This window comes from Marmota marmota, unplaced genomic scaffold, assembly GCF_001458135.2.
Source record: "Marmota marmota marmota unplaced genomic scaffold, marMar, whole genome shotgun sequence".
In the NCBI taxonomy this organism is placed as follows: Eukaryota; Metazoa; Chordata; class Mammalia; order Rodentia; family Sciuridae; genus Marmota; species Marmota marmota.
Genome location: NW_026000005.1, coordinates 41758070 through 41785927, shown reverse-complemented (window position 1 = coordinate 41785927; position 27858 = coordinate 41758070). Strand labels below are relative to the sequence as shown.

General features: G+C 37.3%; 1 protein-coding gene across 1 annotated transcript in view; it reads right to left on the bottom strand.

Moving 5' to 3' along the window:
- The window catches only part of Nyap2 (neuronal tyrosine-phosphorylated phosphoinositide-3-kinase adaptor 2), a 245637-nt gene that overhangs the window by 80472 nt on the left and 137307 nt on the right, over nt 1-27858 (bottom strand). The window contains exon 5 of the mRNA XM_015481011.2: nt 15918-17012. Within this exon, the coding sequence (XP_015336497.1) occupies nt 15918-17012 (1095 nt within the window). The remainder of the gene's footprint in view (nt 1-15917; nt 17013-27858) is intronic.

Sequence of the window (27858 nt, the reverse complement as noted above, 5' to 3'; positions counted from 1 at the left end):
AAAAAAAAAAAAAAAAAAAAAAAAAAAAAAAAAAAAGCACTCTAAGAAAGAATGCCACACGGACTCAAAAGGGTGTGATCTTAGATTTGCTCTGCTCTCTGCTGCCCTAGCAATAGTAATGCGGAGTAGACAGTGGGATCCGAAAAGATCTCTTGATTTAATCATTGGGAAAACTGGACCCTGGTAATGGACCTGCCATGCCATGATCTGTTGTGACGGTGGTCATGTTTTCTTTCTCTGTCTCTGGGTACTCATCTATCAAATTAGGGATTTAGACCCATCTTTAGGACAACTTCTTAATCTGAAACTCTATGAAAATTAGGAATCCAGGACTTAAAATCATGTGTTTAGTTTTTTCAGGTTGAAGTTAAATGGGTTTTATCTGAGCCCAACTATATTACAGATGTTTGATGAGAGTATCTGCCTATTAACTTCCCTAAGAATCCCAATGTTCTTAAAACTATGATATTGGCCTGTTTTAAGGAAGATTTCAAACTAATTAATGGTATCTCACCACAGGACAGAAGAGGGGTGTTCTATATATAGAGTATCTTTAGGAGCTTCCAACAGCAGGAACAAACATGGAAAATGCAGGAGAAATGATGCCAAGCCCTAGGAGAAGTAACAACGGTGTGAACAGAACAAAAACCCCTTGGTTATGATTTGAGTTGCCCTTTTATGAGAAATTCAATAGGATTTTGCTTCATAAGAAGAATCTGCTTACTAGGGCCATGGGGAGAAAGGAGACCAATTATCTATTGAATGCAAGGAATCTAAATTGACTTTTTTTTCCTAGAGTGGGAAAAAAGTGGAATTCTATCAATGCCAGTACCATTTCTGTTTCTACTTAAGTAGCAATGGCAAAATAATCTCTTCAATAATGTGAGAGAAAGAGATCATTAAAAAAAATCATATTATGAACTAGGAAAACTTGCACAATGTAGAACATTTTCATGTCTCCTCAATATTGAGTTAATGTGCATAGGAAATTACCAATAGGCATTTGTAGATCAAAATCAAAGTTCCTGCTGTATTGGCTACTACCACATTGTTATAGAAATGGCCTAGGTGCTATTGGAGGGTGTAAAATTGGTACTAATAACGCCTAAATGCCTAAGTCCAGGCCAGCAATTTTGAAACAATGTGCAGAGGAGTTAAGACTTCTGGGACATTTGGATGGAAGGGGTCCCAACAAAGCACGGTGCAACCACAGCTCTGTTTGGAGTTGTCTTTGGGGTTACAGGCAACCAGATACCAGTTTAGACTTAGTCCCTAATTAACTCTGAGGCCTCAGGCAAATCACTTCCCCTTTCAGAGCATTCCTTTGCTTATCTGTAAATGAGACATCTAGGCTCAAGGATCTTCAAGTCTAGGATTTTAGTGATAAGTACCAGAATAAGTTTGATGTTAGATTTTCCTATTTCTGACTACATATTAAAGATACTTGGGGAGATTTCAAAAAAGTGCCTATGCCTGAGCCACAGTTGAATTAGATTCCCTGAGGGTTGAGCCATCTGAAATTAAAAGCATCTGCTGTTTCTAAAATAAAGTCAAGGTTCAGAACCTCTGTTAAATCCTATGGAAATATTTTAGCAATATTTAATATACTTGGAATTATTAATTTTGTGTAGTAGTTAGGCCCTTTACAACTGTGTTCCCCCCCCCATATTTTAGATGAAAATATCTTAATTATCTTCTTTCCCTAAGAGAAAGGAAAAAGTAAAATAATGCACACATATATACATATACACACATATGTATCGAGAGGCTAATCTATTTGTATTTATTAGAATTATTGAAATTTATTAGAATTCCTTAGGAAAAAGTTATAGATAGAAAAGGAAAAAAATGGCCATTTAAAATATTGAAGATGATCTTCATTATCGATTTACTTTTCTTATTACCATTCCCCAATTTCATAACTAAGGAAATGTTAGGCTGCTAAATCCAACTACACAAGCAAGCCCGCAGTGAGGAGGGGCATGAGAATTTGTTATTGAATTCTGATTCTTTCAACTTGGGTTTCTCAGTTAGGCTAAAAAGGCAACCAGCAGTTTAGGAGAGATAATTCTTTTACATCAATTGCCAAACAAACCTTGGGAGATCAAAAGTCCTTGATCTAAGAGAGCCAAGAAACTTATTCAACCCTTTTCTGTGTTGTCTATCTTACATGTCTATGTTGTTTTTTGAAGTCCCCTCTATTCATTTTGTAGGAATGGCATGCTTTTCCACTCATAGGTGGGAGTTGTGTGGGTAGTTGAATGTATGCACAGGTGCAATCAATGTTAATTAAGACTCAAATCATTTTAACAGGCAGATGGAAAAATGCTTCAATCTCTAAAAGAATCAGAGGCATTCAGGCACTAAAAATATTAATGCATGGGAAGAAAAATATCATTTCCATTCTTCCTAAAAGATGTAATTCTGAAAACATACTCATAATTGTTTCTGAAGCAAACACTAAATGCTAAGAAGAATAATTCCTTCATCATAAAGGGTAATAAGAATATTTAATTTCTATCAGAGTAAATGCAAAATTTGGCATTATTGGAATCACAGTTACTAGTAACCATATTGGGAAGAATAAAGATGTCATAGCTATTAAAATTTCATAAGAAAAGCTAGGCAGAAATATTAACCCTTTTGGGGATAATTCAATAACTACATAATTGAATGTACACTCTACTGTATTTCTTGCTGATTTCAATGTATTGATTCTCTGTATAAATATGGTTAGAGTGAGTATCAGTATTTGGGAATAAATGTTGACCAATAGAGAGGTTTTTCACAGTATTCCTGGGGAAAAATACATATAAATTTGAAAAGGGTCTCATTGGGAAAAGTCAATTAACCATATTTGATTTTTTCTTCTACCAAAAATGACATTTTAAATGAATCTATTAAAGAATATCAAGTCAAGCTACAGGCAAAGTCAATAGGAATATATTTAAATATTGCTGTCCTGAGCAATGTTTAATGGGCACTTAGAAGAACTGGGCTGTTTCTAATTATGCTTCTTCATGATGTCATGATCCTTCTCAAGATTTTGAATCTCTTTGGATTTCAATTTGTCTGTAATATGAGGGAGTTCCAAATTATTATTTCTAAAGTCCAACAAATATTTACTGAGCTCCAGATATAAATTGTAGTCAAAGGAAAGAGCAGGGAGTTGCTGATCTTATTCTACACTTATTCTCCTTTGGTCTAGGAAAGAAAAAATCAAAAGTTCTTTTGAACATTTTTTTGGCAATATCACCACAACCTCTTTGTCTCCTTCTATGTTTTCAGCTTCTATAGGTACTTGCCACCTGTGTCCTTGCCTGAATTCCTGCTATCATCTTTTCTTCACACACACACACACACACAGAAAAAAATTAATGTGAAAACTCTTTAATAACAAAGGATGTCAGAAATCATGGTGCTTATTTTCTGTGATTTAGATAAAAAGACAAAAGGAAGAAAATAGAGCACGAATTAGATGTTATTCCTTATTTCTGATGTTACTGTTACTTTTTATTCCTGTCTTATTCTGTTCCATAAATTATCTGGTAGCAGACTTCCTTGTGACAAAATCAATCTGATTGATAAATAACACTTCAGAAGGTTCTCATACCCATCTTTTGGGTTTGGTTCATAAGCTAAAAAGGAGGGGAAGAGAAATAAGAAAAAAGAAAAGGAATAGAAAAGAGGAGGGAGTGGTGTTTACAGTGTAAGATTTTTATATGAGGCTATAAGTAAACCTCAAAGATTCTACCACCTGAGGGTCACTGGACACAGATCATCAGAGGGGCACCCAGATGCCCAGGACTTTGCAAGCTACAGAATCTAAGGAAATGTTAAGCACAGGCCAGGAAAGCCAGAAGGGCCCAGTGAGGAAGCAAGGGAGAGAGAAACAGCATCTTTCTGAAGAGCTCAGTCCTAAATCTGCCCTCTCCTTCTCTATTCTTTTCCTAACAATACTTTCAGTGGCCACATATGTCTTTAGAAAGTGCCCTTGAAAATCTGGCTTTCAGGATTGGCATGAATCATTAGGGGCAAGTAACACATATCTCTAACATATCTTTTATGTTTTCGAAAAGGTATAGATCTTCAAGTTAAACACAATCAGCCTAGACTTCAGGTTACTCTTAAAATGGTGTGCCATAAAACTGGATTTACCCTACATTCTTCCATGAGTTTTCCAGGCTTAGCCCCACATTATCTTGGTATTTTGTAATTTAACATAAAGAAAACTCTCCGGGGTCATAGGTCAAGTTTGCAAGTTAACATTTGTATGGCTGCAGTTTAACCCTTAAAGGGAACTTCCCACCTTTCTCATAGGGACCTCTGGCTAGACGACCTGGGTGCTCTTCCACACCCTAATGACTACTGCTTCTCTATATGGCTGTTTTTGCTTCCTATTTAAATTTCACATCCTTCAGTTCAGATCTCTGTCATACTAGTCTTCAAAAAGGTTTGCCTTATACCATATGCTCTTACTTTTAAAGGTTTTAGAATATAATATCTGAAGACCATATTCTGGTGGATTCAATTTTGCTTTCTTTTTTTTTTTTTTTTTTTTTTTTTGTAGAATATATTTGAATGTAAATGGGTGCCTCTTAGGCCTTTCTTCTCCTTCTTTAATCTCAGACCTAGGAGTTCCTGTTAGTTTGAAGTCATTAAATATGTAGCTGACACATCCATCCACAATCCCCCAGGGGTACATAACTCTAGTATGGCCTCACTTATCTGGCTCAACAGCTTCCACAGACTTCCCCATTTTTAGGTTTTAAGAAGAAAGGAATGAAAGAGAAAGAAGAGAAAGGGAAATAGGGGGCAGGGCAGACAGAAGCAGAGAAAGGGGGAGGAGGAAGAGAAGTAAACAAGATAAAAAAAGAAAGTAAAGGAGGGAGGGAGACAGACAGGGAGATAGGGAAGAATACTGAAACCCAGAGAAACACATTTTACACCAACACAGATTATGAGCTGGCTTCCCTAAATGTCAGCTTCTCCAGAGTGTTTTGAAGCCCTCCATTGATTTCACAAGGAAGTAGGTCAGGGCTGCTTTTAACTGGAGAAGCCTCATGCTGCAGGTTTCATTTAACTGTGAGGAATGAATATTAAAAATTGATGTGCAAAGTAAACCTCTGCTTAATTAGCATCTGGATAAAGACTTTACCAGGAAAGCCATGGAAGTAATACAAAAAAGGGAAAATTGACAATGAGCTTTTCCACAGCTCCTTCTGTGTCTGCAGCTTCTTCCTTATGAATAATGCTCCGGATGGCCACATCTCCTGCATTCCTTCTACGAGCCAGTTAACCTGTAGTTAGTAGGTTAGGGTTCCTTCTGTGTATCTGAGATTCCACACATAATTTAAAATAAAATTGCAGCATTTGCTTTTTTATAATGTTTTATTTTTCAAATAATGACTTCATTTTTAAAAAGTTTTAGTTAATTGTTTTAAAAGAAATTAAGACCTTATTTTAATGTGCTTAAAAACAACACTTCACAAACTACTTTAAAATCTTCCATCTACATAGTAAGTATTTTTTATATGAATTGAGTCTTCACAGTTTCTACCTAATTATTTGGGTAATACTTTGTTTTTCATTTCATAAGGTAAATGATTTGTAAACAGAAAGTTTCAAAAATATTAATTATCTTTGAGAAACACATCAATTGAGTTATGATGAATTGTTTCTCTTGCTGGCAAATCATCTTTCATTAAACACATCCTCCTGTTGAAAAGCTGTATATGTAATAAAAGGGGCCACTTTGTGCTCTGAGTTGTTCTTTATGGGGGAAGGGTACTGGGCACCATTCAGTGTGCTAGTTCTCCTCCAGCTTTCAAGGCTGAGATTTCATTTAGCAACCTGTAAACAACTTACCTCCTGTGGGAACGGAGAATGACTTACATCCTCTTCAGTTCTTTTTGCTCCTGACATCCAAATACCAGGATGATTCACTTAAGATGTCAGATCCTTTACCCAAGCCCAAATGAAGAGAAAACTGTACAAACAACAGGGAACCCTTGTATATTTAATTCATTTTCAACCTTAGTCTATTGATTCTTTCCTCTTAGCATCCAATAGTCACCCTTTAGATTTGTGTAATAATTAAAGTTTGTTATGCTTCGTAGATGATGTGTCACCCCAAAGCCCCTGTGTCAATACAGGGATGTTCAGAGGTAAAATAATTAAGTTATGAGAGCTGTAACCTAATCAGCAAATAGATACATATGATGGTTTAAGAATCAGAATTACTTATTAGGTGGTAACTGTAAGCAGGTAGGGTGTGGATGGAAGGAGTAGGTTACTGGGGGCATGTTGTAGGGATTATATATTTTGTCCCTGTATTCTCACAGTCTATCTCTGCTTCCTAGCTACTATGATGAGAACAGCTTTCCTTCACTATGCCCTCCTGCCCTGATGTACTGCTTTATATCAGGCCCAAAGCAATGAAGTCAGCCAACCATGGATTGAACCTCTGAAAACATGAACTTAAAATAACCCTCTTCTCCTCTAAATTATTCTTTCATCTCTAAGATGGTCACAGCAACAAAAACCTAACTAACAAAGAAGTTGCTACCAGAGTGTGATCATTTGCTGTGATCAATGTGGTTCACAAGCCTTTGAAACTGGTTTGCAAGAAAAGTTTGGAAAAATTTGGAGATGCAACTTTAGAACCTTAAAATGTTCTAGGCAGAGCTTAACTGGTGATTCTGGTGGAAGTTTAGAAGAATGCTTAGAGTAATGTGGACAGTAAAGACATGCTCATGAGGTTTTAGAAGGGCATGAGGATTCAACTAGGAATTAGACTAGAGGCCATTCATGTTATGTTCTGGCAAAGAACTTGTTTGTATTGCTTATCTGCCAGCTTCTATATTTTCCTCTAAAACTTCAAAGGAGAATTTATTATAGTCAATATTAAATAGCCACCATACACATATCTTGGTTCAGAAGCCAAAAGGAAATCCTTAAGTTTCAAGTGAGATTGTAAAAAAATAAACAAATAAATAAACTGAAGAAGAACTACTGTGATGCAATCTGTCCTAACTGATTAGTCTGAAATTTCTCTTAGACCTTTTTGACATGGACAAGAAGCTTTCATTATTTTGATGCTTCTCCCTTATCATTATTCATTGGCCAGTGGCTAATTTTTAAGTTATCAGCCAGAAGAACAAAACTAGTATGTGGGTATAGAGTCAATTTTGATATCCAGAAGGTAATAATTTAAATGGAGCAATGTTTAACTTCAGCTCTAATCATTCTGTTGCGGGATACTAACAACAAAATCCTTTCTAAATCTAGTTCTTAGGATTTCTCATTTGTCTTATGGAAAAAAAAGGACACGGTGGACATACCTACCCATGGCATTGTGAACCAATCCAGTGTTGGCTAACGTACTGACACCCTAATCTTTCTGACTGTTTCTAGCTATTTTATTTCATCTTTATGTTAACTATACAATTTTCATCCATAACAAGGGTACATAGGCAAAAAATAGGAAAACGTTATTTTGAATGTAACCAAAACTTGTCCAGCAGAAAATCTGGGGGAAAGTTTTTTGTCTTCCATCTATAGTCAAAAGAATATTACAAATTTCTGGATTTGGAATTTTCCCTTATATTAAACTGTTCTGGCTACATTTGGCTTAAAAAGTATTGGCTGCTTTAAAATTCATGTTACTAACTCTCCTTCCTCCTCTCTTAGATTGTCTTCAGTATTTTTATTCCTTTCATTTGGAAGAAGCAATAGCCCAGATTCTCCAGTTGATTGGTTACTGTACTAGGAGTGAAACATTTAATTAACTTCACTTCCATCAACAAGCAACAATAATGAGTTTGCTTCAACCAATAAACATCATGTCCCACTATAGACACTTATTAAATTTGGGATTGCCATTACTTTATCAAATTCTGAAAAACAGGTTTTGTGTTTGTTTTTTTTTTTGTTTGTTTTTTTGTTTTTGTTTTTAATTTGGACAAGCTTTTAAATATTTTATTTCCAAAGCTCATGTTTACCTGGGCAACATACATTCAAGACCACCAGTGGTATCATAAGAGCTCCCCAGATTTATGTAGTACCTTTCCTTCAAATAGGTTAAATGGTTTATTTGAATGTGTTTTTTTTTCTCTTAGTTATTTGAGTTCAATAACACAAAATGTCATCAGATTAGAATTCCTTCTTTACATTGTTTGTCTCTTACTTTCTTTAAAAAAAAATGCATCTTTTTTATCTCCAAATGTCAAAAAGGGATCAATTTTCACAGCTCATTCATTTGTGTAGAAACTGATGATGGCTGACTTCTTCAAAATGGTGCACATTTAAATGTTTGATGGTAATATTCTTTATATCTTTTTCCCCAATAAATCTGCCAGGAATAGCATGGTCATTCTTTTAAGTGTGCCACTTAAGGTCAAAAGCAATGAATTCAGCATTCTGCTTAGCTCCATTTTTGCTGAATGACTGTATTGATTTCAATGTGATTTTTTTTTCTAATTCATAGAAGCTGATCATTTTTTCATTTAATGGTTGGTTAAACATTTCTCATATGGCTTTCTTCTTCTCAAGTTCAATAGCCTTCTCTAGTCACTATATCTATTAATTCAGCTAGTTCAATAAATATTTATCATACTTCAACTTTGAGTAAGATTGCATTGGACCACTTGTTACAAGAAGAAACATGATGAAAAGATGTGGGACTGTCCTCCCAGGTTCTTTGTCTTAAGGACAAATAAAATAAAACTAGTTTTACAACATGTCAGAATAAGTTTCATATCACTGTAGAAGTACGAAGAAAGCATACAAAGAAAACAGCATATGGAAAACTCAGTGGAGTTGGTAGACTCTGAGCTGGAATTTAAAATTAGACTGTTATTGTTTTATGAAATTTGGGGAAGTCCTTTCAACAAGAAAGAAAACATCAGATAGAAATCCAAGGAGACAGGAAGCTTGTCTGAGGATTTACAGATCAACCATTAATCCACAGAAGAACCACAAAGGGTAGAAGATGAGATTCAGGGTTTTATTACCTGATATTTCATTTGAAATGTGAGAAAACTGAGGCACTGTGAACTGACTCATCCATGGTCTCAAAGCCTATTCAGGGCTAAGCCTAGTTGGAAACCACCTCTTTTAGACTTCTAGGTCACATGGAGTTAGAATGTAGGACATCCATAATATGGTGTGATAGGAAACCCCTCACCTAGACCCAATATTAGTTAATTGTAGATGTCAAAGTGTTGAGAGTTCATGATAACAAATCAAAGTCAGAAATTAAGTTTCTTTTTTCTGCTAATTGTACAGGAGGAAAAGAAATCAGTTTTAGTGTATTTTCGTGTGTGTAAAATTAAATATAACTGAGGGAATCTCGTTTTTTTTAAAAAAAGACTGAGGTAGCTTTATTTCTGAATTGAAAATGTTCCTGCATTTTAAAAATCTAAAGCAGGGAAGGTTCTTCTTAATGGAGAGGATTGCTGATTAAATTGCTGACAAGAAACTGCACTTAAAGATTCAGCAGCCAGAGAACATAAACACAGGGGATAAACACGTCTCCCTGCATCAATCAAAGACAGCTGCAGTCTACCTCCCAGAAAGGTGAGCAATTATTTATGAAATTATGTCTTCTTCAGTGATTCTGTATTGCAATTCTAGGAGAAACTGAATGAGAAAAACAGACAATGTCATGGTCCCAATTAACAAGGAGTCACAAGCATTTTTAAAATCAAGGAATTTTACTTATACTCAATTTAACCTCATTATCCCAAATAGAAATTTCTTTAGCTTTTAAAGAAAAAAAAAAGACTAATCAAATTGGCCAGTTTATTCTTGGGGAACTATATTTAAAAAATAAAATAAAATTAGGGTCTGCTTCCATCAACTACAAAGGTCTAAGGGGAAATGAAATGGTGCTGGAAAGCATTTACAAAGAGCCTTTTTGAAGTTCTCGTGTTTGTTTTACCTGAGTCCATTTCTAGATGGGTCTTACAAGGGCTCTCACTGCCTTTGAGCACTGGATGGTGTTTTTGATTGATGGATTCATTTTTCCTCTGGGGTGACCATGGGCTCTCTATTGTGTAGCTGTGACTGAAATACAAGCAGTCAAGACAAAAGCCCTACATTCCTAGGATGGACTTTTGTAGTGGGAGGTCAGTATTGAAAATCTGACAGAGCAAAGGTACCTGCACAAATATTCTTACGTTATACTTAAGGCATTGAGATCTGCACTCACTCACATCTCTTCACCCACATCATTTAGGTGATTTTTGAGGCCCACTGGAGAGACCACATGCCTTCAGGCAGGGCTCAGAAGTGTGGGGTCCAGATTCTATTGAAGTGACTGACATATTCCAAAGTGAGTTTTGGTGGATGCTGCAAAGAGTTACTACCTCCTTCCTATTTTGATGTCAGTTACTAATTAGATCAAGTCATTTACACAGATTTGGTTTCTTCTTATTAAGCAGACACCCTTGGAAGTGGTAACATCATGAGCCCTTCCAGTTTGATGGTGGATTTAATGACAATAAGACAGGAAAAGAAATTCAAAGATTGATCAAGTATAGATCAAGTATCAATAAGACAAGAAACTGAAATTAAATAATCTGGTTCAAATCCCAGATCTACTGCCTGTATGACTCTGGACAAGTTGTTCCTCAGTTTCTCTCATCTTTAAAATACACATTTAATATACATTTAATATGACAGGTATGTCATATTAAATGTATATTAAATGTGTATTTTAAAGGATATCTTTGCCCCTGAGTGTTGTTAGGAGGACAAAATGCATGCACATAAATATTTAGTGATGTCATTAAAGTAGTGTTTAAAAGAAGGTGTCCATGTCACCAGAGTTAGTTAAATAGTGAACATCCCAGGCTCCATCCACTAAGCTCCTCACTGAACCATCTCTGATAAGACCCAGGAACCAATATTGTTAACAATATCTGGGTGAATGTAATACAAGAGGTCTTTGGTCAATCACCCACATTTTCTATGTCCTTTGTCTATCATGATTTAAACTATGTGAGGAATTTCTCTGTAATCTGAAAATGTCCCCAAGGTCCAGGCCTAAAAGCAACATCAAAACCCAGTTTGTGGCTTGATTTCCAGTCTGTGTTGCTAGAAAGTGCCTTGCTAAGGCAGGAAACAGTTTGAGGCCACAGTGTGAGACTCAAAGCCTGGGAGGCAACCAAGAAACAGCAAGAGACGGTTCCTGAAAGGGTAGCATCTTTACCTAAAATGTTTAACAAAACTAACAGGCCTCAGTCCTACCAGGCCTTCTGGAATTCCCTTCAAGGTATCCTTGGAGATCTCATCAGGTGTTTCTCTGAATATAGATATAAAGGGAGTTATATAATAATATAACTCCCTAGCATCTTCGAAGTAACTCAGAGTTCCAGTGGTCCCAGCTCTATCCCCCAGCTCTGGTCAGGTGGCTCCAAGTCACCATGCGTCCAGAAGTCCTGCTCCAAGCAAACATGCTTATTGGTGGGCTGTCACAGGATAAAGGTTCACCTGTTGTCCTTTGCCCCTGACAGTTCTAAAATTGTCATGTACAGTCTCCACTCTTCCCTTGGGCTTTTCGACACCTGACTTTGTCCTGCCCACTCTATGGGAACACCTGCTTTCACAGGAAAGGAAAGGAGATAAGGAAAGTCCTTAACTATTTTACTAAATTCCAATGAAAAAAAGTATTAAGTAGACTAAGCAAAATGTTGTAGATGTCCCTAAAATAAACCAAAAATCTTTACATGTTTCCCAGGGCAGCTAACTTTGGGGGAAGCTGATATTTCTAATCTCTCAGTATGAATCCAGGAAGTTCACTTGAGACTCAATAGTGGGTTAAAGTAGGCTTTAAAAGTAAAGCTCACACAGTCTCTACACTGGAGTCCACATACTTAACTAGTTGAGAGACTCCTAGGACAAGTCTGAGTACCTGGTTTCTTGGTCCCCTGGTGATGAATTGGGTGATATTACAATGAAGAAAAGGGTAAAAAGGGGAGCAAGTCTAGATGCATCAATAACACCACCAGCAAGAAAGGAGGTGGGGGAACCATAAGAAACAGACATAAGAATTTAATTTAAATGGCAGAAGTAGGCTACTGGGCTCTAATACCTCAAGAAGCCCTGGTGCTGTTTAACACTGAATCTCCTCCTTACCAATGACTTGAACAATGACAGCCTCCAAGGAGGGTGTCTGAGACACCTTGCTACACACTTTGCATTAGCACATAGTAGGCACACAACTATCAGAACAATGAACCTGAATTATCAAGAGAACTACAGCTTAGTAAGAGACTCTTCATTTTCTAAAAAATGGGACAATGCATCCTGTATAAAAACAGATATTATACAGTATGTCATATTAAATGTATATTAAATGTGTATTTTAAAGGATATCTTTGCCGTACCAGTGTAGGGAAGCAGCACCCAGTAAGAGGTGATTAGGGAGGAGGCTCTGCTTAATGAGTGGACTTAGCCATTTTCACAGGTGTGGGTTAGTTATCCTGAGAGCAGATTTGTATAAAAGTGAGTTTGGCTCTGTGTTGCTCTCTTGCTTTCACCCTCCCTTGTCCTTCCACCTTCAACCACGGGAAGAGGCAGCACAAAGGTCCTTCTGGGTGCTGGCCATACTCTTGGACCTTCCAGCCTCCAAAACCATGAACCAAATAACTCTCTGATTTTATGGATCAGTCTCAGGTATTCTATTATAGTAGCACAAAATGTACTAAGATGAGAAAAAAAAGAGAAGGTTTCCTCTTTTTTTTTTCCATTTGGTCCTGCATATTTATTTTTCATGGCACATGATTTATTAAAATAAAGTGTCCCATTCATGACTTACATGTTCAAAGATTGAAATCAAATCATAAAGGATACATAAAATAAAAAGATGTATAAGGAGGGTAAACAAAATGGGTCAAAAAATATTGTCACTTAGGTTTTCAAAAAACATATTTGTACCTGGCCTACTTCTTAGGAGGACACAAATATCTACAGTAGCAACATATTAGTTGTATCACTACTTGTATGTGTCACATAATCCATCTCTCTGCACAAATTTAAAAATACATTGATAACCAAATAAAAGAAAAATTATTATAAAGATTATCAAATGTCCTGATTTAATTAACATTATAATATTGCAGCAACCAGGGAAAAGCTGATTTCCATAACAATTAATATGAAGATCATATTTAGAAAATTGTGAAGCAAAATGGAATTTATTCATAATTTACCATTTTTGTCTTATTCTCTTTCATAATGCCCAGTAATAATCGTGACCTTTTAAATATAAAAATATCACATTAGGTGTGCCTTTTATAGATTATTAAAAATAATAATAGAAGGTATAAATTTTGAGATTGATTATTTCAGCTAAAACAAAGATTATATTTGTTTCAGGCAGAATGCCAGGAAGTTATCAAAATTGACTTTTCCAAAAAGCAAAGGTAGACTGAATGAACAGGGGACATACCCTGTTCACTTTTATCCATGAAATGTAAACAAAAAATTCTGAAACATTAAAAAAAATGAAACTCAAGAATTATGAATAAAATACTATTTCTTGTCACTTATTCTGACCCTAAGGTATCAACAGGTATCCTATCAGGCAAGAAAAACAGGAAAGAGTTGTATCACTGAGTATACTATGAGAGCAATTAGGAGTTAATGCTCAGTTATCTGAGGTTTTAGTCCAATCTTTTACATTTGAGAATGTTTCTGAGCTTGCCTATGATTTTGTTAGTATCTGATGGCATCTATTTTCCTCTGAAGTCAAAAGAAAGTAATGCTTGGATTATTCATATGTACTATCTGTGTTTTTCCTCCCTCTCACTTACATAAATTAATATACCAATGCTAATGTAACTCAGGGCAAGCCACTTCTCTAAAGGGTTGATACGTGGTTAATAGTCCACGGGAAGGTTTCCAATCCTGAGCTCCCAAAAAGCTGTAAAGAATCTGGATCATGTTTCCATGTACAACCTTTGTTTTAGAAGCACATGGAGCTCTGAATAGAGGATTTTGTGACATACAGCCCATAGACTGATTCTAACAGATGGATTTTTCTAGAAATAACTTCATTAGTTAATCAATTCTTTTACATATACTTTTTCTAGCTAATTGGCATAACTGCCAGCTGGAGATGCTTAGAATTCTTCAAAGAAGCTGATAGGTAGGGTGAAATTAAATAGTTCCAACAATTCTAAGATAAAAATTCCATTAATTTCACACTAACAATTATGTATTTTAAAACAAAACATTTTTCTTCACCTGTTGCCTTTTATTCTAAAATACATACTTGATCTATATGAAAACCAAACCAATCAAGTTAAGGAAACTTTAAATTTTAATAAATTTTCTAGACCAGGTTTCCCAACATTTATACTGTCTTTATTGTGGATCAGATAATCTTTTATTTATTTATTTATTTATCTGTTTGCCTATTTATTAATTTATTTTTGTGTGTATGTGTACTATTTCATGGATAACCGGCTTTATTAGATGCCATTAGCACTCCTATTTTGACAACCCAACAATGTTCCTAGTCATAGCCAAATATCCCTGTTTTCAGGGCAAAACTGTCTTCACTGGGAAATATTGCTCTAGAAAGAGATTGCTCCTAGCTTTAAATTCAAGTCTTAAAATAATTTGAAACAACTTTTTGTATGTCTATATAAAGGCAAATCCAGGCATGCCTAGAGCATTAGAAAGTGCTGCCTTTAGACAAGTACAATGTTTGGGGGATAATTATTTAAGTAGCTAATGCTTTCATAAATCTCTCAAGGTAAAAGAAAAAAGTGAATAAAAGACAGAAAAAGTGGCTTATAACTACAAATGAATATTAACTGAGAATGCTGTCATCACCATTATCATCAAAAATTTTAAAGATCTCTTTTCCTTTAAGGAAAGTCCTCAGTATGACTGTATTAATAGATAAAAAATATCATGAGGTAGGATCATTTGAGGTGTAAATAATTAATTATCCCTTGAGTTGTGTAAGACATTTTTAAGAAGTTAGTGTAACTTAAGAAATTAGACATGGAGAAAATGGACCTGGATCTATTTTGAATTTACTGTGTACTTGTAATTTATTTAGGGCTTATAAAAGGGTTATTCATTTAGATAGAGAAGTTTTCTGGTATTTAAAGTAAGTGGTCAAAATAGCATTTATAGTGATTTTTCTGCATCTATCAATAGATCTAGGAAGAGTACCATAAAATATAAGATGTGAATTAATATGGCTTTTAAAAGGAAAGCAATGAGTATGTTCTGGTTTACAGTGACTCAAAGAATAAAACAACACATAGTATGCAGAGATGATCTTCCTATGTTAAAAAAAAAGTTCTAAATTCTATCCAAATTGCTTTCTTTTCCACAAGTTTTTTTTTATACAGACTTTAATATAAAATAAAGGGTAAGTTGTAAAATTTAATAATTCAATATGTGATTAATTTTTCCTATAAAATCAAGATTTTTATCTAGAAATTCCACAATTAGAACCAATTGTATTCTAAGCTTTTATAATTATGTCAGAGTGAATCCTATTGTCATGTATAACAAAACAAAACAAAATACTAAAACTCCCTCCCACCAAAAAGAATCCATAGTAGTCTTTGCTTTCTCTGTTAAACTTTTGAGACCCACTGTTAGAATTTAGATTTTACACTTTCTTTTCTTTGAAAAAAAAAATCCCTCTTCACTTTACATAGGATATTATATTGTGCAAATTGCCATTTTTCATTCTTTCCATCCATATTCAGAATACCCCATTTTGTTTAGAATGCCAAAAGCAAAATAGTGCATTTTGCATTTTGACATTTGAACTAAAAGGACCAAACAGCCTGCTCTGGGCGCTTTACTTGCATGCCAGGGGCTTGCTGTGTTTCTGGGTCATGCACCAGACTTTCTGGCTCACGTGGACTTTGCACACTTACTTTCTGCTGGCTCCTTGGAACGTCGGCCACTGGACGACTTCCTCAGCAGGCTGCGTCCTGAGGTAAAGAGGCTGGTGAGTTCTTCCAAAGGACTCGTGGGTGTTCTGGACCTAGAGCCACTCTGAGCCGCCCCGTAGGTGTTCACCGCAGCGTTGACCATCTTGGCCCCATCTTGCGACACGGGTCTGGGGGTGGAATGAGGCACTGAGGGAGAGCTCCTGGAGAGGCTTCCTGAATGCACGGCGTCGTAGGGGGGAGGCCTCTTGAGGCTCAGCGGGGTCAGGGACCTGCCCATGCTGACAGGCGAGGGTGAGGTGGAGTGACTTTTAGGGTAGCCATGGGGAGACTGCGTTCGGTACAAAGTGGAAGGAGGCGGCGGGGACGAGGAGAGCACAGACGTGGCAGAGGCAGGTCCCAGGGCTCCTGGCTGGTCCTTCTCCAGTTTCGAGTGGCCGGAGGTGTGAGATGGCAGGGAGGATGGAGAGGCTCCCGCGGACTGTTTCATGTAAGACACATTTTCCAACACGGGAAGCTTGGTGACTTCCAGCGGGGTTAGTGGAGACTCGTCGGAATTGGGGGAGCAGTGCACAGGGGCTGGCGGGAACACCAGCAGAGGGGGTCTGTGAGACAGCAAGTTAGGAAAGGGCGGGGGGATGTCACAAAGCAAACCCTTAGGAGTACATGGCACTGAGGGCTTGGCGAAGTCCAAGTCAGGCACCGTGGGAGTAGCACACTGCGAAGAACAACTGTGATGGTCAAAGTCACCTTTGGAATCTTGGCCTAAGTCGTCGAAAATGGGGTATTTCATTTCCTCGTAGACGGCCTCGCTCTGGTCGTCGTCCTCTCTCCTGAAGTCTCTGAGAATGTTCCCCACCATCTCGATGTACACGGGCTCCTCCTCCTCGGGGTCTCCTGCTGGGGTGCTGACCTGGGACAGGGAGGAGTCCCGAGGCAGCGATGTCCTCCTGGGCCCGTGCTTTTTGATGTACGTTTCATCAAAGGACGTGCTAAGCTGAGTGTTTGGGTTCCGTTTAGGTTTCGGAGGGGGAATCTTCTTTGAATATTCATCACTGTGGGGTCTTGGTTTGGCAGACACTAAAAGAACAACAACAACAAAAATAGTAAAGTAGATGAATACAATAGAAAAGCTTTCCAAAATGACTCCTATTGTTATTTATTGCTATAAATTTGATGGGAGGAAGAGCCAACTTCATTTCTAGCTTGAGGCTTAGACTAAAAATCAACCTTAGAATCAAATGTTTCCCATATTTAGAAAGACATGATGGCAGAACATTATGGTTTAGATGTCAGGTCTCTCCCCAGAGCTCCTGTGTTAAGGCAGGAAGTGAAATGATTAAATTGGGAGAGCTGAAACCAATTGTGTGTTAGTCAACTTGAAGGATTAATGATTCATTGATTGAAAGGTGGTCACTCTAGGCATGTGAGGTGTGGCTGGAAGAAACGGGGCACTGTATATGCCTTAGAGATTATATATTTTGCCCCTGGTTCCCCATGTTCTTCCTTTGCTTCCTGGCTGCCATTAGCTGCATAACTTTCTTCCATCACAAGGTTCTGCCTCATCTTGAGCCCAGAGCAATGAAGTTAGCTAACCAGGGACCGAACCTCTGAAACCTTGAGCTCAAAATAAACTTTTCCTCCTCTCAGTTGTTCACATCAGGTATTTGGTCACAGCTATAAAAATGACTAACAAACAGAATAAGAATTATCATCTTCAGACTAATTAATACTCCAATGCCAATAAATACATTAACGTCAGGAGTATTCACCTGAGTTGGAATTTCTAAATAGAAACTTCAGATGAAGCTTGTTGCATGACAGCAATCACAAACCTCATAAAAACTGCAAGGATTGAGAAAGAAATAGAATTTTTAAAATCTAGTGTGTATAAGCACAAATGTTCACAAAAATACCATAGACATTGAGCCCTTTGACTGATATGGCTGTTCCTATGATCACACCTTGCTTTCATTTAGGATAAACATTTCCTAGCCTGCTAGACTTACTTAATCTCTGTCTTGGTTCAAATAAATAGCTTCTATGAAGATGGATTTGATACTTTAGGGGAAATTGATGTAAAAATCTTATGAGGCTAGACAAGTTAATCTCTAAATCTCCAGGTATTGTTGATTATGGTGTATTTGTCTGGTTTTGTTCATAAGATCTTGTATGATATCCAAAATGCTGTCTTGGAGAAACTTTATTAGATATGTTCGGATGACACATCAGAACTTCCTGGAGAATTTTAAAAGAGAGGAACCCAGGGAATGACGCAAAAATCTTCAAGAATAACTACTGAAAATTCATAGCAGATGTGTGTACTAGTGCATCTCACTGCCTGCTGGAAGCCCCCTCTTTGGACAGAACGTACACTTTTGGCATCATCCAGTTAGGTGGAACAAGCTGACAAATGTCTGTGACTGGAATCAATTGTTTAGCATGCAGGAAGGCACTGGAGTCTTGTTATTATCTCATTAACTCATTGTGTTGATATGTGATTATAATGATTATCATCATTATGCAATGTGACAGAATGTAGCTGCTTACACTAGATGGTAGAACACAGTGGAAGTTGACAGTTTAACTTATAGGTGCTAACCTTAGGGAAATAATTAGTCTTCCCCACTGTTTTCATCCTAAAGAGCGGAGTCTCAAGGCATAAATCAGGAAACTATTAAGCTCCCCTTTGTTTTTTCTCAAGTAGCATATGACTTGTGGCCCAGGAGAAGAAAGTGCTTAAGGATTAGTTAGGTGACTACTGTATGCATCATTCATGCCTATAACAAGATAGAAACCATTAAATATTCTAGCAGTGACTATTTCACTTGATTTTAATGATTTCAAATGTTCTGTTTCATCATGGCTATGATGATACTCAGTACAATCAAACAACTTTTGAAGAGAAAAACTTTTAATGTATCTAGACTTTTCCTTTAGCCTATACTAGCAAATATTTTGATGTCATTTCCAAGGGGGCTAGAGCAATGAAGTCCTTTAGTGTACAAAGTAAGTTCCTAGAGACATAATGAGGTGAAAATTATTCAGTTAATTCATTTTTAGGAAGAAGAAAAGCAACCAAAGATCTTCCCTACAAAACTAGTAGCATCCATTTACTAGTTTTGAAATCTATGGAGTACATTAATTTTCACATAATTTAAATAAGTCATCAGATTATATACAAAACTGTGAGTTGGAGTTATGAGATGGAATAGAGTAAAACTATATATCAATGAAGATGATTGGCTTAGCAATGAAAGAATTTTGAAAGGATCAAGATTAAGAGGGGAAAAAAATAACACCTAGACCATTCTTTAAAACTTGTTTCCTGTCATCCTTAACCATAAAAAATCACTCTAAATTAAGAAACTCAGACTCTGAGAAAATAGTTGCCACTATTTAGTTGTTGAATGGTGTGTGGTAGGATGGGTTTCTAGAGAAGAGGAGTTTGAGTAGTGAGGTGCTCTGAATAGATGGTTAACCTGAGTCTAAGAATTAAGGTGTGTTCTCCATAAGATTAATAACTCCCATGTATGGGAGCAATCATATTTAGAATGTGATTTTCATTATTCTTTCTTAAGTTATAAGTCATCAATGGTAGATCTGGGTGTAGTGTGGTATTCATGGAAGCAGCATTAGTTGCACAAGCCTGAAGACAAAGTTTCTCTTTCCCACAGAGATTAGAAGATGGCCTTGGAGTGGGTAAGACCAATGCTGGGGGTCGTATGCAAACTGTGAGCAAATGACACTTCATTTTATTTGCCAAAATAAACAGAGAACAAATGTGTGTGGGGGGAAACCTTTCATATCTATGAAATTACTGGAGATTCCCACCCCCCTCCACAATACAGCATACTCAGAATTACGGTAGAAATAATAAGAAAGAGTCTGGGCAAACAATTTATACTGTCAGGTCAATTTCAATGTCAAACCAATTATAGATATTGTCTGTAAGGAAAACCAAATACACTTTAGGACTCTTATGGTGACTGTGAGATGATCAAAGTTGACAGTTGCTATTGACCAAATTGTGTTCCTCCTCCCAATAACAACAATAAATAAAATTAATTTGTTGAAGCCCTAACCCTCAATATGAGGCATTTGGAGATGGAGACTTGGGAGATAATTAGGTTCAAATGAGGTCATGAGAATGGGGCTCTCATGATGTGATTATAAGGAAAATCTCCCACCGCTGCCATGTTGGAACACAGAGAGAAGATATTCAGTCCACATGCCATAGCCCACCCCAGAAATCAACCATGCTAGCATCTTGATTCTGGACTTGTAGCCTCAAGAACTAAGAAAAAATGCATTCCTGAGGTTTAAATTAACCACTTATTTTATTGCAAGTGCCTGAGCCAAGTAAATAGTGTGCTTACTGCACCTTATGTTAAGACCCTTTACAGTAGGAAAATAAGAACCTGCTTTAATTTCATTCTGTGGTATTGGAATGCTTCGACTGGTTTTGTTATTTTAGGAATTACCACAACTCTCCTAGGCAGCCTTTTGAATATCTCTTGTCCCTGTCCCTGCCTCCTGCAAAAATGTCACAGGGTACATTCTAGCTGCAAACAGACATGTTCTTACCCTCCAAGAGCCCCCTTTCACTATGTGACCTGTTATTCTGATTCTTCTTGATCTGACTCTCCAGACAGTCTCTAAGTTGTGTCAAGGCATCTAGTGCTTAAATCTGACCCACTTTCTTGAGGTTTGTCATCTGGGGTGTCGTTTGCTTTGGCATTCTTCCTCCATGTTCCACTGTGCTCTGCTCTTTGGCTCTCCACCAGCTGCAGTGATTCCCCAGCAGTCTTGCCCAGGGAACCCTCCACTACCGAGGCAACTCCTTCCCTCTTCCGGTCCCTGCTTGAAGAGCCACGTAATTCAAGCAGATCTTTTCCTGCTCCTTCTGTTTAGTATTAATCCAAATTTTGACATGAGAGAATCAGGATAGTTCAGAGAATAAAATGACAAGTAAATCACAGATGATTGATCCATCCCTTCAAGATGGATTAGGGAGCTTTTTGCCTTTACAAAATCTTCTTTTCACTACACATCCCCACTTTAAATCCTGTTTCTCTCTGAAAAGTCAAAACAGAAATTAATTTCTTTTCTAAACAATTAAATTTTTTTCTCTTCATTTTCCCTGCATCATCTAGTTTTACCATGGTGTATATACTGGGTAAATAATTTGTGGAGAAATGAAAATGTGCTTCAACTCTCATATATGCTTTTTAGAAAGTTTCTCTATATAAGGAAAAGTCTGACTTTTTTTGGCTACATTGTCCCATAATTTATTCTACTTCAAGCTCACTCTAGGCAATTAAAAAGTAAAGGAAAAAATCATTTTCAGATGAAGTTTTTTCATAAGATACTTAAAAATAGTCTTGAACTACATATGTACATACTAAAACACTGCTAATAAAAGACAATGAAAATTGCATTGCAAATTTCAACATTTAACTGAATTCAACCATAATGGAAAGGTGATTTTTATCACTCTTAAATGAATTCTAAATTATTTCTAATAAGCCCAAAGATAGAAGCAATAATTTCTGTTCAGCTCCAGAACACAAATTTTAATGCTTAAAATAGAATAATGAGAGTAGCATTGAATAAGCATAAAGTGACATTTTTGAAATGATATATCTGAGCACAAAGGTTATGCATGGCTTTCAGTCATGCCTAGATGATCTGTCTTTCACAGTTAATTTTGGAAATTCAGCATGTCCTTTGTCAACCTATCTTTCAGAAATACAATTTTCTTATTAAAAAAAAATGTAATGTGAAATCATGCTTTGGCATCTGACGGTGTTCTTCACCTAAGAGGTGAAAAAGAGACACGGTGCAGGTTGACTTTCACCCTCCTAGGAGACTCTGTGGCCACAGAATCCCAGAGTTTCAGAGTCTTATAGATTATCCAGCCTAAATTCCACATATGATGGGTAAACAGATATTAATTCCTAATCAACTTCGTTTCTAAAGAAAATCGTATAACTTCAATTCAGTCCACTATACCCCTTGAAATAAGGACACAATGAAGGAGGACCTATGTGATTCATTATTCTGTATTTGGCAGAAAGTATAATTTTAAATATATAATTTAAAATTCATTGTTCTGGTATATGGCAAAAAGGATAATTTCTCTCAGCCTAGACCATAAAAGTAGACCATAACTTTGTATATCTTGCTATAGAGATATATTTTAAGTCAGTAATACCAACTGGGAAATGTCAATCTATTGGAAGGAAATACTGTCCACATTGGGATGCTGGGAAATGATGGTTCTGAAGGTGAGAGACGCATTTACCACTTTCAGCAGAACTGTGCTCACAATAACTCTCTTTTCACAACTCACAATTGCATGGATTTGAGGGATATTTTTATTTTCACAGTCACAAGCCCTACAGTACTGTCCACAGTTTTTTTTGTTTGTTTGTTTGTTTTTAAATTAAGATATTTGTTAAGGGATGGAAGTTGCAAACTCTCTTGGTCTGTTTACAGTAGGAACAAGAAAGTGTGATAATGTGCAAAAACAAGCAGGTTTGGAGTTGTGGGATCTGCACTGGGGTCCTGGATCTGGTGGTGGCAAAAATCAGAGAACTCAAATCAGTGTTTGGGTGGAACCATACTAACTCAGGCTTGGGACTGTAATAGCAAGGTGGTCTGAAGATTGAGTGGAACTGAAGGAGCTTCCATTTAAGCTCAAAGACCTGAGCTTCTCCACTTCACTCCAGGGGCATGAAATGGCAAATTACTTTGAAGAACATTTTTTATTTACACTCATTTTGTTACATAGACAGTAAGGGAATCAGAATCATTGTTATTTGAACTTGTTATTTTAACTTACTAGTTGTAAAATAAAATTGGAGTCTATAACTTGCTTTTTAACATCCATTAAATGCCAGGTGAGTGACCCATAGCTGTAATCTCAGCTACTCTGGAGGCTGACACAGAAGAACCAAAGTTAGAGGCCAGCTTGGGCAACTTAGTGAGGCTCTATGTCAAAATAAAATAAAATTTTCATAAAGGGCTGGGAGTGTATCACAGTGTAGTGGTGTATTTCAGGGTCTCTCAGTGGTGTGCCTAGTGTGTGCAAGACCTGGGTTCTTCAAAGTTCCTAATGGAATTTACCCTGTGTCATGCCCCTCAAGTGAGGCACAGAAGGGAATAGAACCACATCTTTGAACTTAAGCCAGAGTTCCTTCAGTTCCACTCAACTTTCAAACTACACCGCTGAACCAGTCCCAACCCTGATTTTGTCTGGTTCTACCCAAACACTGTTTTGAGTTCTCCACTTTAATTGCCAGGAGATCCAGGACTGGAACAGAGGTCCTACAACTCCAAACCCACTCCATTTAGACCATTACCCCACTTTCTTGTTCCTACTGTAAATACCAAAATAAATATTTAAAATAATAAATTAGAAAACATGAGTTCATTTTATGTGTTTTAGTCAGCTTCTCTTTGCTTGACCAAAAGATCTGACAAGAATAGCTCTAAGGAGGAAAAGTTTATTTTGGCTCCTGGTTTCAGAAGTTCCATCCCATAATCAGCTGACTCCATAGCTTTGTGTCTGAGGTGAGGAAACGTCATGGCAGGAGGGCACGGCAGAGGAAAGCAGCTCAGTTCATGAAAGCCAGGTAGGCAACAGAACTTTGCTTTCAAGGGACAAAATAATGAACCCCAAAGGCACTTCCTCAAGATCTACTTCCTTCAGCCATGCCCTACCTGCCTACAGTTACCAGCTATTCATCCATTCAAATGATTATGCTTTGAAATGCAATAATCCTCTGATTAGGTTATAGCTCTCATAATTCACTCATTTCACTGTTGAACATTCCTGCATTATCTCATATGGGAGCTTTTAGGGGACACCTCATACATAAATGATAGCAATGTGATAAGGGTAAAGTTTGTTTCTTGAAATCATAATTTATTTGTAAACATACAGAAACTCCCTGGGTCACATGTACTTCATATAGGTCACAAGGAGGAAAGCGTGGAGAACCCTAATCCAGAAAACTCACTGACTCCAGTAATGGCGTCACCAGTTCTTTCTCTGCCCATATGTTTCCATTCAACCTGAGGTACAATCTTTTACTTCTCCCTTTGAATCTGCCAGCTTCCATCTTCTTCCAAAGGAAGCCAGCCTCCATGTAAGAAGCCTAACTTCTCAGAGTTCACCAAACTCTGAGGAAGCCCAAGATGGCCATGGAGGAGAGAATCAAAAAGCAGAATTAATAATGAAAATGAATTTCCAGCCATATGTGAAATTTCACCCATATGACCCCAGTAAAGCTATCCCAGTCACCCTGAGGCCAGCTGTTTGTGTCCTTCCAGATTAGAGAGAAGACATTTTGCATCTGTGCAAGATCATCACCACTGTGTCCTGTTGTGTTCAACTCACACAATTACAAGAAAACACAGTCACTGCTTTTATGTCTCTAAATTTTGGGATGTTATGTAGTTATGGATACCTAAAACTAGTACCAGAGTATGGTGCTGCTATAACAAAAATCTAATACTTCAACATCAGCTTTGGGACTTGGTGAAGCAGATATTTGAAGACAATGAAAAGGCTATTGGGCAGCTACAAAGTTCATGAGTGTTTTATTCAGCTTTATCATTGCTGTGACCAAAAGACCTGATGAGAACAATTTTCAGCAGGAAAAGTTTATTTGGGGCTTACAGTTTCAGAGCTCTCAGTCCATAGATAGCTGGCTCCATTCATCAGGGTTCAGGCTCAAGGTGGAGCTGAACATCATGGCGGGGGAATGTGGTGGAGGTAAGCAGCTGGAGAGATTGCACCAGAAGCAGACAGAGAGAGCTCTCCTCACAGCACCCTCAGTGACCCACCTCCTCCAGCCATATCCTACCTGCCTTTGGTTACCACCCAGTTAATCCCTATCAGGGGATTAATTCACTGATTACATTAAGGTTTCCATAACCCAATCATTTCACCTCTAAACTTTCTTGCATTGTCTCACACATGAGCATTTGGGGTAGACCTAATATCTAAACCATAATAATGACAAAATTGCTATCAGAGCTTACAGAATGAGGAAAAACTGAGAAGACTGTTGTTTGTGGTAATGTAGAAAATACAAAATATACCTAGTGAGATTATGAACCTAACTAAGGAATGTTCTGGAAAAATATTAAAAGTGAAAGTTGACTTGTTTTAACGACATGTGATAAAACATGATGAGAGAGAGAGGAGTTCTAAGGAAGGAACTTCTTTGTTCCCAAGCAGATAGGATGGGAAAGACCAGTTCCATGGAAGTACTTGCCTAGAAGCCTTCTCTGGGTAGCAAAAGATTTTAAAATGAAAAAATACAGCCTCAGGGTAAAGTCAGAATCAGTGCCCTACCACTAACGCATGGCCTGTGGTAAAAACCAAATTATGGGTATAGTTATAAGATCCCTTGTTGAGAACTCTGAAAGATTTAAGATAGTGAACCCTGGGCATTTAAGAATCTCTCCACTATTATGTATAACTATAATGCACTAATAAAAAAATTTAAAAAGTAGATTCCTACAAATGTCGTTCTGAAACATTATCACCATATTATAAGTAGAGAGGGGCCTGTCCCAAAGCAATCTGTGGTTTTTTCATCTAATGAAATGGAATATCATATGATTCATTGAAATTATAAAGGTGGTTTGCCAACTTTCACTAAAACAGAGAGAAGAAGTTCAAAACTTAAATAAAAAAAAAATTGGGCCCCCAAATTTAGAAACACTACAAATGAGCTGAAAAAATCACTCACCTACAGATACAAGTCATTTCTTTGGGAAGAATGATTTGGAAAACAGATTGAAGAACCCAGGAGGGGAAAATCAAGAACCACAGACAACCAAAACCAGGAAGCAGAGCTGACCTTCAGAAACAAATACTTTCTGCTGTCAGAACAGAGAGAACTGGCCACATGTGTCTAAATGGATTTCTGAATAGATATGAGCCAGTGAACTCATATGTACCATCCATCTTCCTACCTCCATTTCTTTAAAGTGAGACTGTGCATTGCAGTTTTCTTGCCACTGATGTGGCAGAATATGCTAAGTTTCTGTAGTGCAGATATATTGTGCTTTTCATTCAAAGCCTTTGCATATGGGGACCTGCAACAAAGGAGCCCTGCCTGAGAAGTAGCACCCCATGAGTCTCGTTGTACACGTGTATTGTACACGTGTATGACTTAGATGATGACATCTTAGATTTCAAGATGATATTATAATACAATGAATCTTCAGGGTAAGAGGTTGAGAATATTTTTCCTATTGAAAATATTGTAGCTAGAAGGCAAATTAGGATAGATGGTCTTCAAATATAGCCACCTTCAATTCCTGTTTTGCTGATGATGCATTCCACCTATCAATAATTGAAATCTCTCTATCTATTTCCCTGAATCAGGGGTGGCCTTGTGACTTGCCTTGAACAAAAGAATGTAACAATTCTGGATTGAACTTAGGAAGACTGGCAGCTTTCACTTCCTCGATCATGAAAGCCAATTCCCATATAAGACCCCTTAGACCAACATGTCAGGAAGAAACCCAGCCTAGTCATGTGAAGAGGGTATATGAGGAGAAAGAGGAGTCATTGGAATGGATCATTCTCCAACCTTCCTATCTTAACTAACCACCAGCTGAGTGCAGCCAAATGAGAAGCCCTCAACAATGTCGTACAGGCAGAGCCCATAAAGTCAAATCAACTCACAGAAGGATAAGAAATAATAAATCATTCTTTCAAGCCATAGCATTTTGGTTTGGCTTATCATATAGTAGTAGAAAACTAAAAAAAAATAAAGTTTCCAAAATTAATTTCCTGTGTATGTGGGTATCTCATAGAAAAATGCTATTGTCATTTTCATTGAACTAGAGTACAGATTGTACCCTGAGGATGCAGAAAGCATCCTTCCAGAATATGGAAATTAAGGAAGTAAAATTGTTTTCTGAGAATGAAAAACTCACCACAGGATGATTCAGAGAAGAGATAAAAAGTGATTGCTTACTTTCTGGTCAAAAAGACTGACTTGAAATCAGAGAGATGGTGTTAACACATATAAAGAAGAACAAATCAGAGTGAAGTTTGATGCCACAAGGGATGAGAAACCAGAAGATTCATAGCAGAACTTGGTGGCCCCCCACAGCAGCCACCAGGGGATCTGGGCCTCTATTATATCTCTGTCATCAAGATGGGCACAGCATGCTAAAAAAGCCTGAAGCCAGTACATCCATAATTCCTCTGAGTCATTCTTTTCATAAGTTCAGATTCACCAAGAAATCTTTTAATAATATTCATTTCCAAAATATATGCATAATGTTTCTCATTAGAAATGAGCAAAGCAGAATTCTAGTTTCATCCACCCAGTTCTTTTAAGCTTATTCCCATGACATGTGATGAGATGGAGTTTCTGAGCCTGCAGATTGAGGCCAGTTCAGCACCAGGGCAAATACCACAGTGACACCATTGTTGTGGAAATCTCTCCAAGTAGGCAGCCATCATTCTCACAGAGTCATAACCCTCTGTTCACAGTGTTTAGCCTAAGTTTCTGTTTTGATTGTTCCATGACTGCACAGTACCTTGCTTTCAAATCACTCTCCTGCTCTAGACATGGGAAGCCCAGGAGATGAGGTCAGCTTGTAAGAGACAGAAATGGTGGCTCTATGCGGCACAACCTTGAGTACATTACCACGGGCTCTCAGATTCTACCTGCCACTGCATCACTCACTCAAGCCTAGCAGGAATAAAGAATTGGAGGCAAGGTTTCCACCAGGGAGAGAAGCTATTCTGCAGGGATAATCCAAGTTGGAGGGTATGCTAAGATATTGGCTTCCAAAACCTAAGAGAGGTGTAAATCAGAGCATAAGTTAGGAGAAAGGTGGCAAAGTTTAGTGAAAATAGAATACTCCTTGCAATCAGACGGGG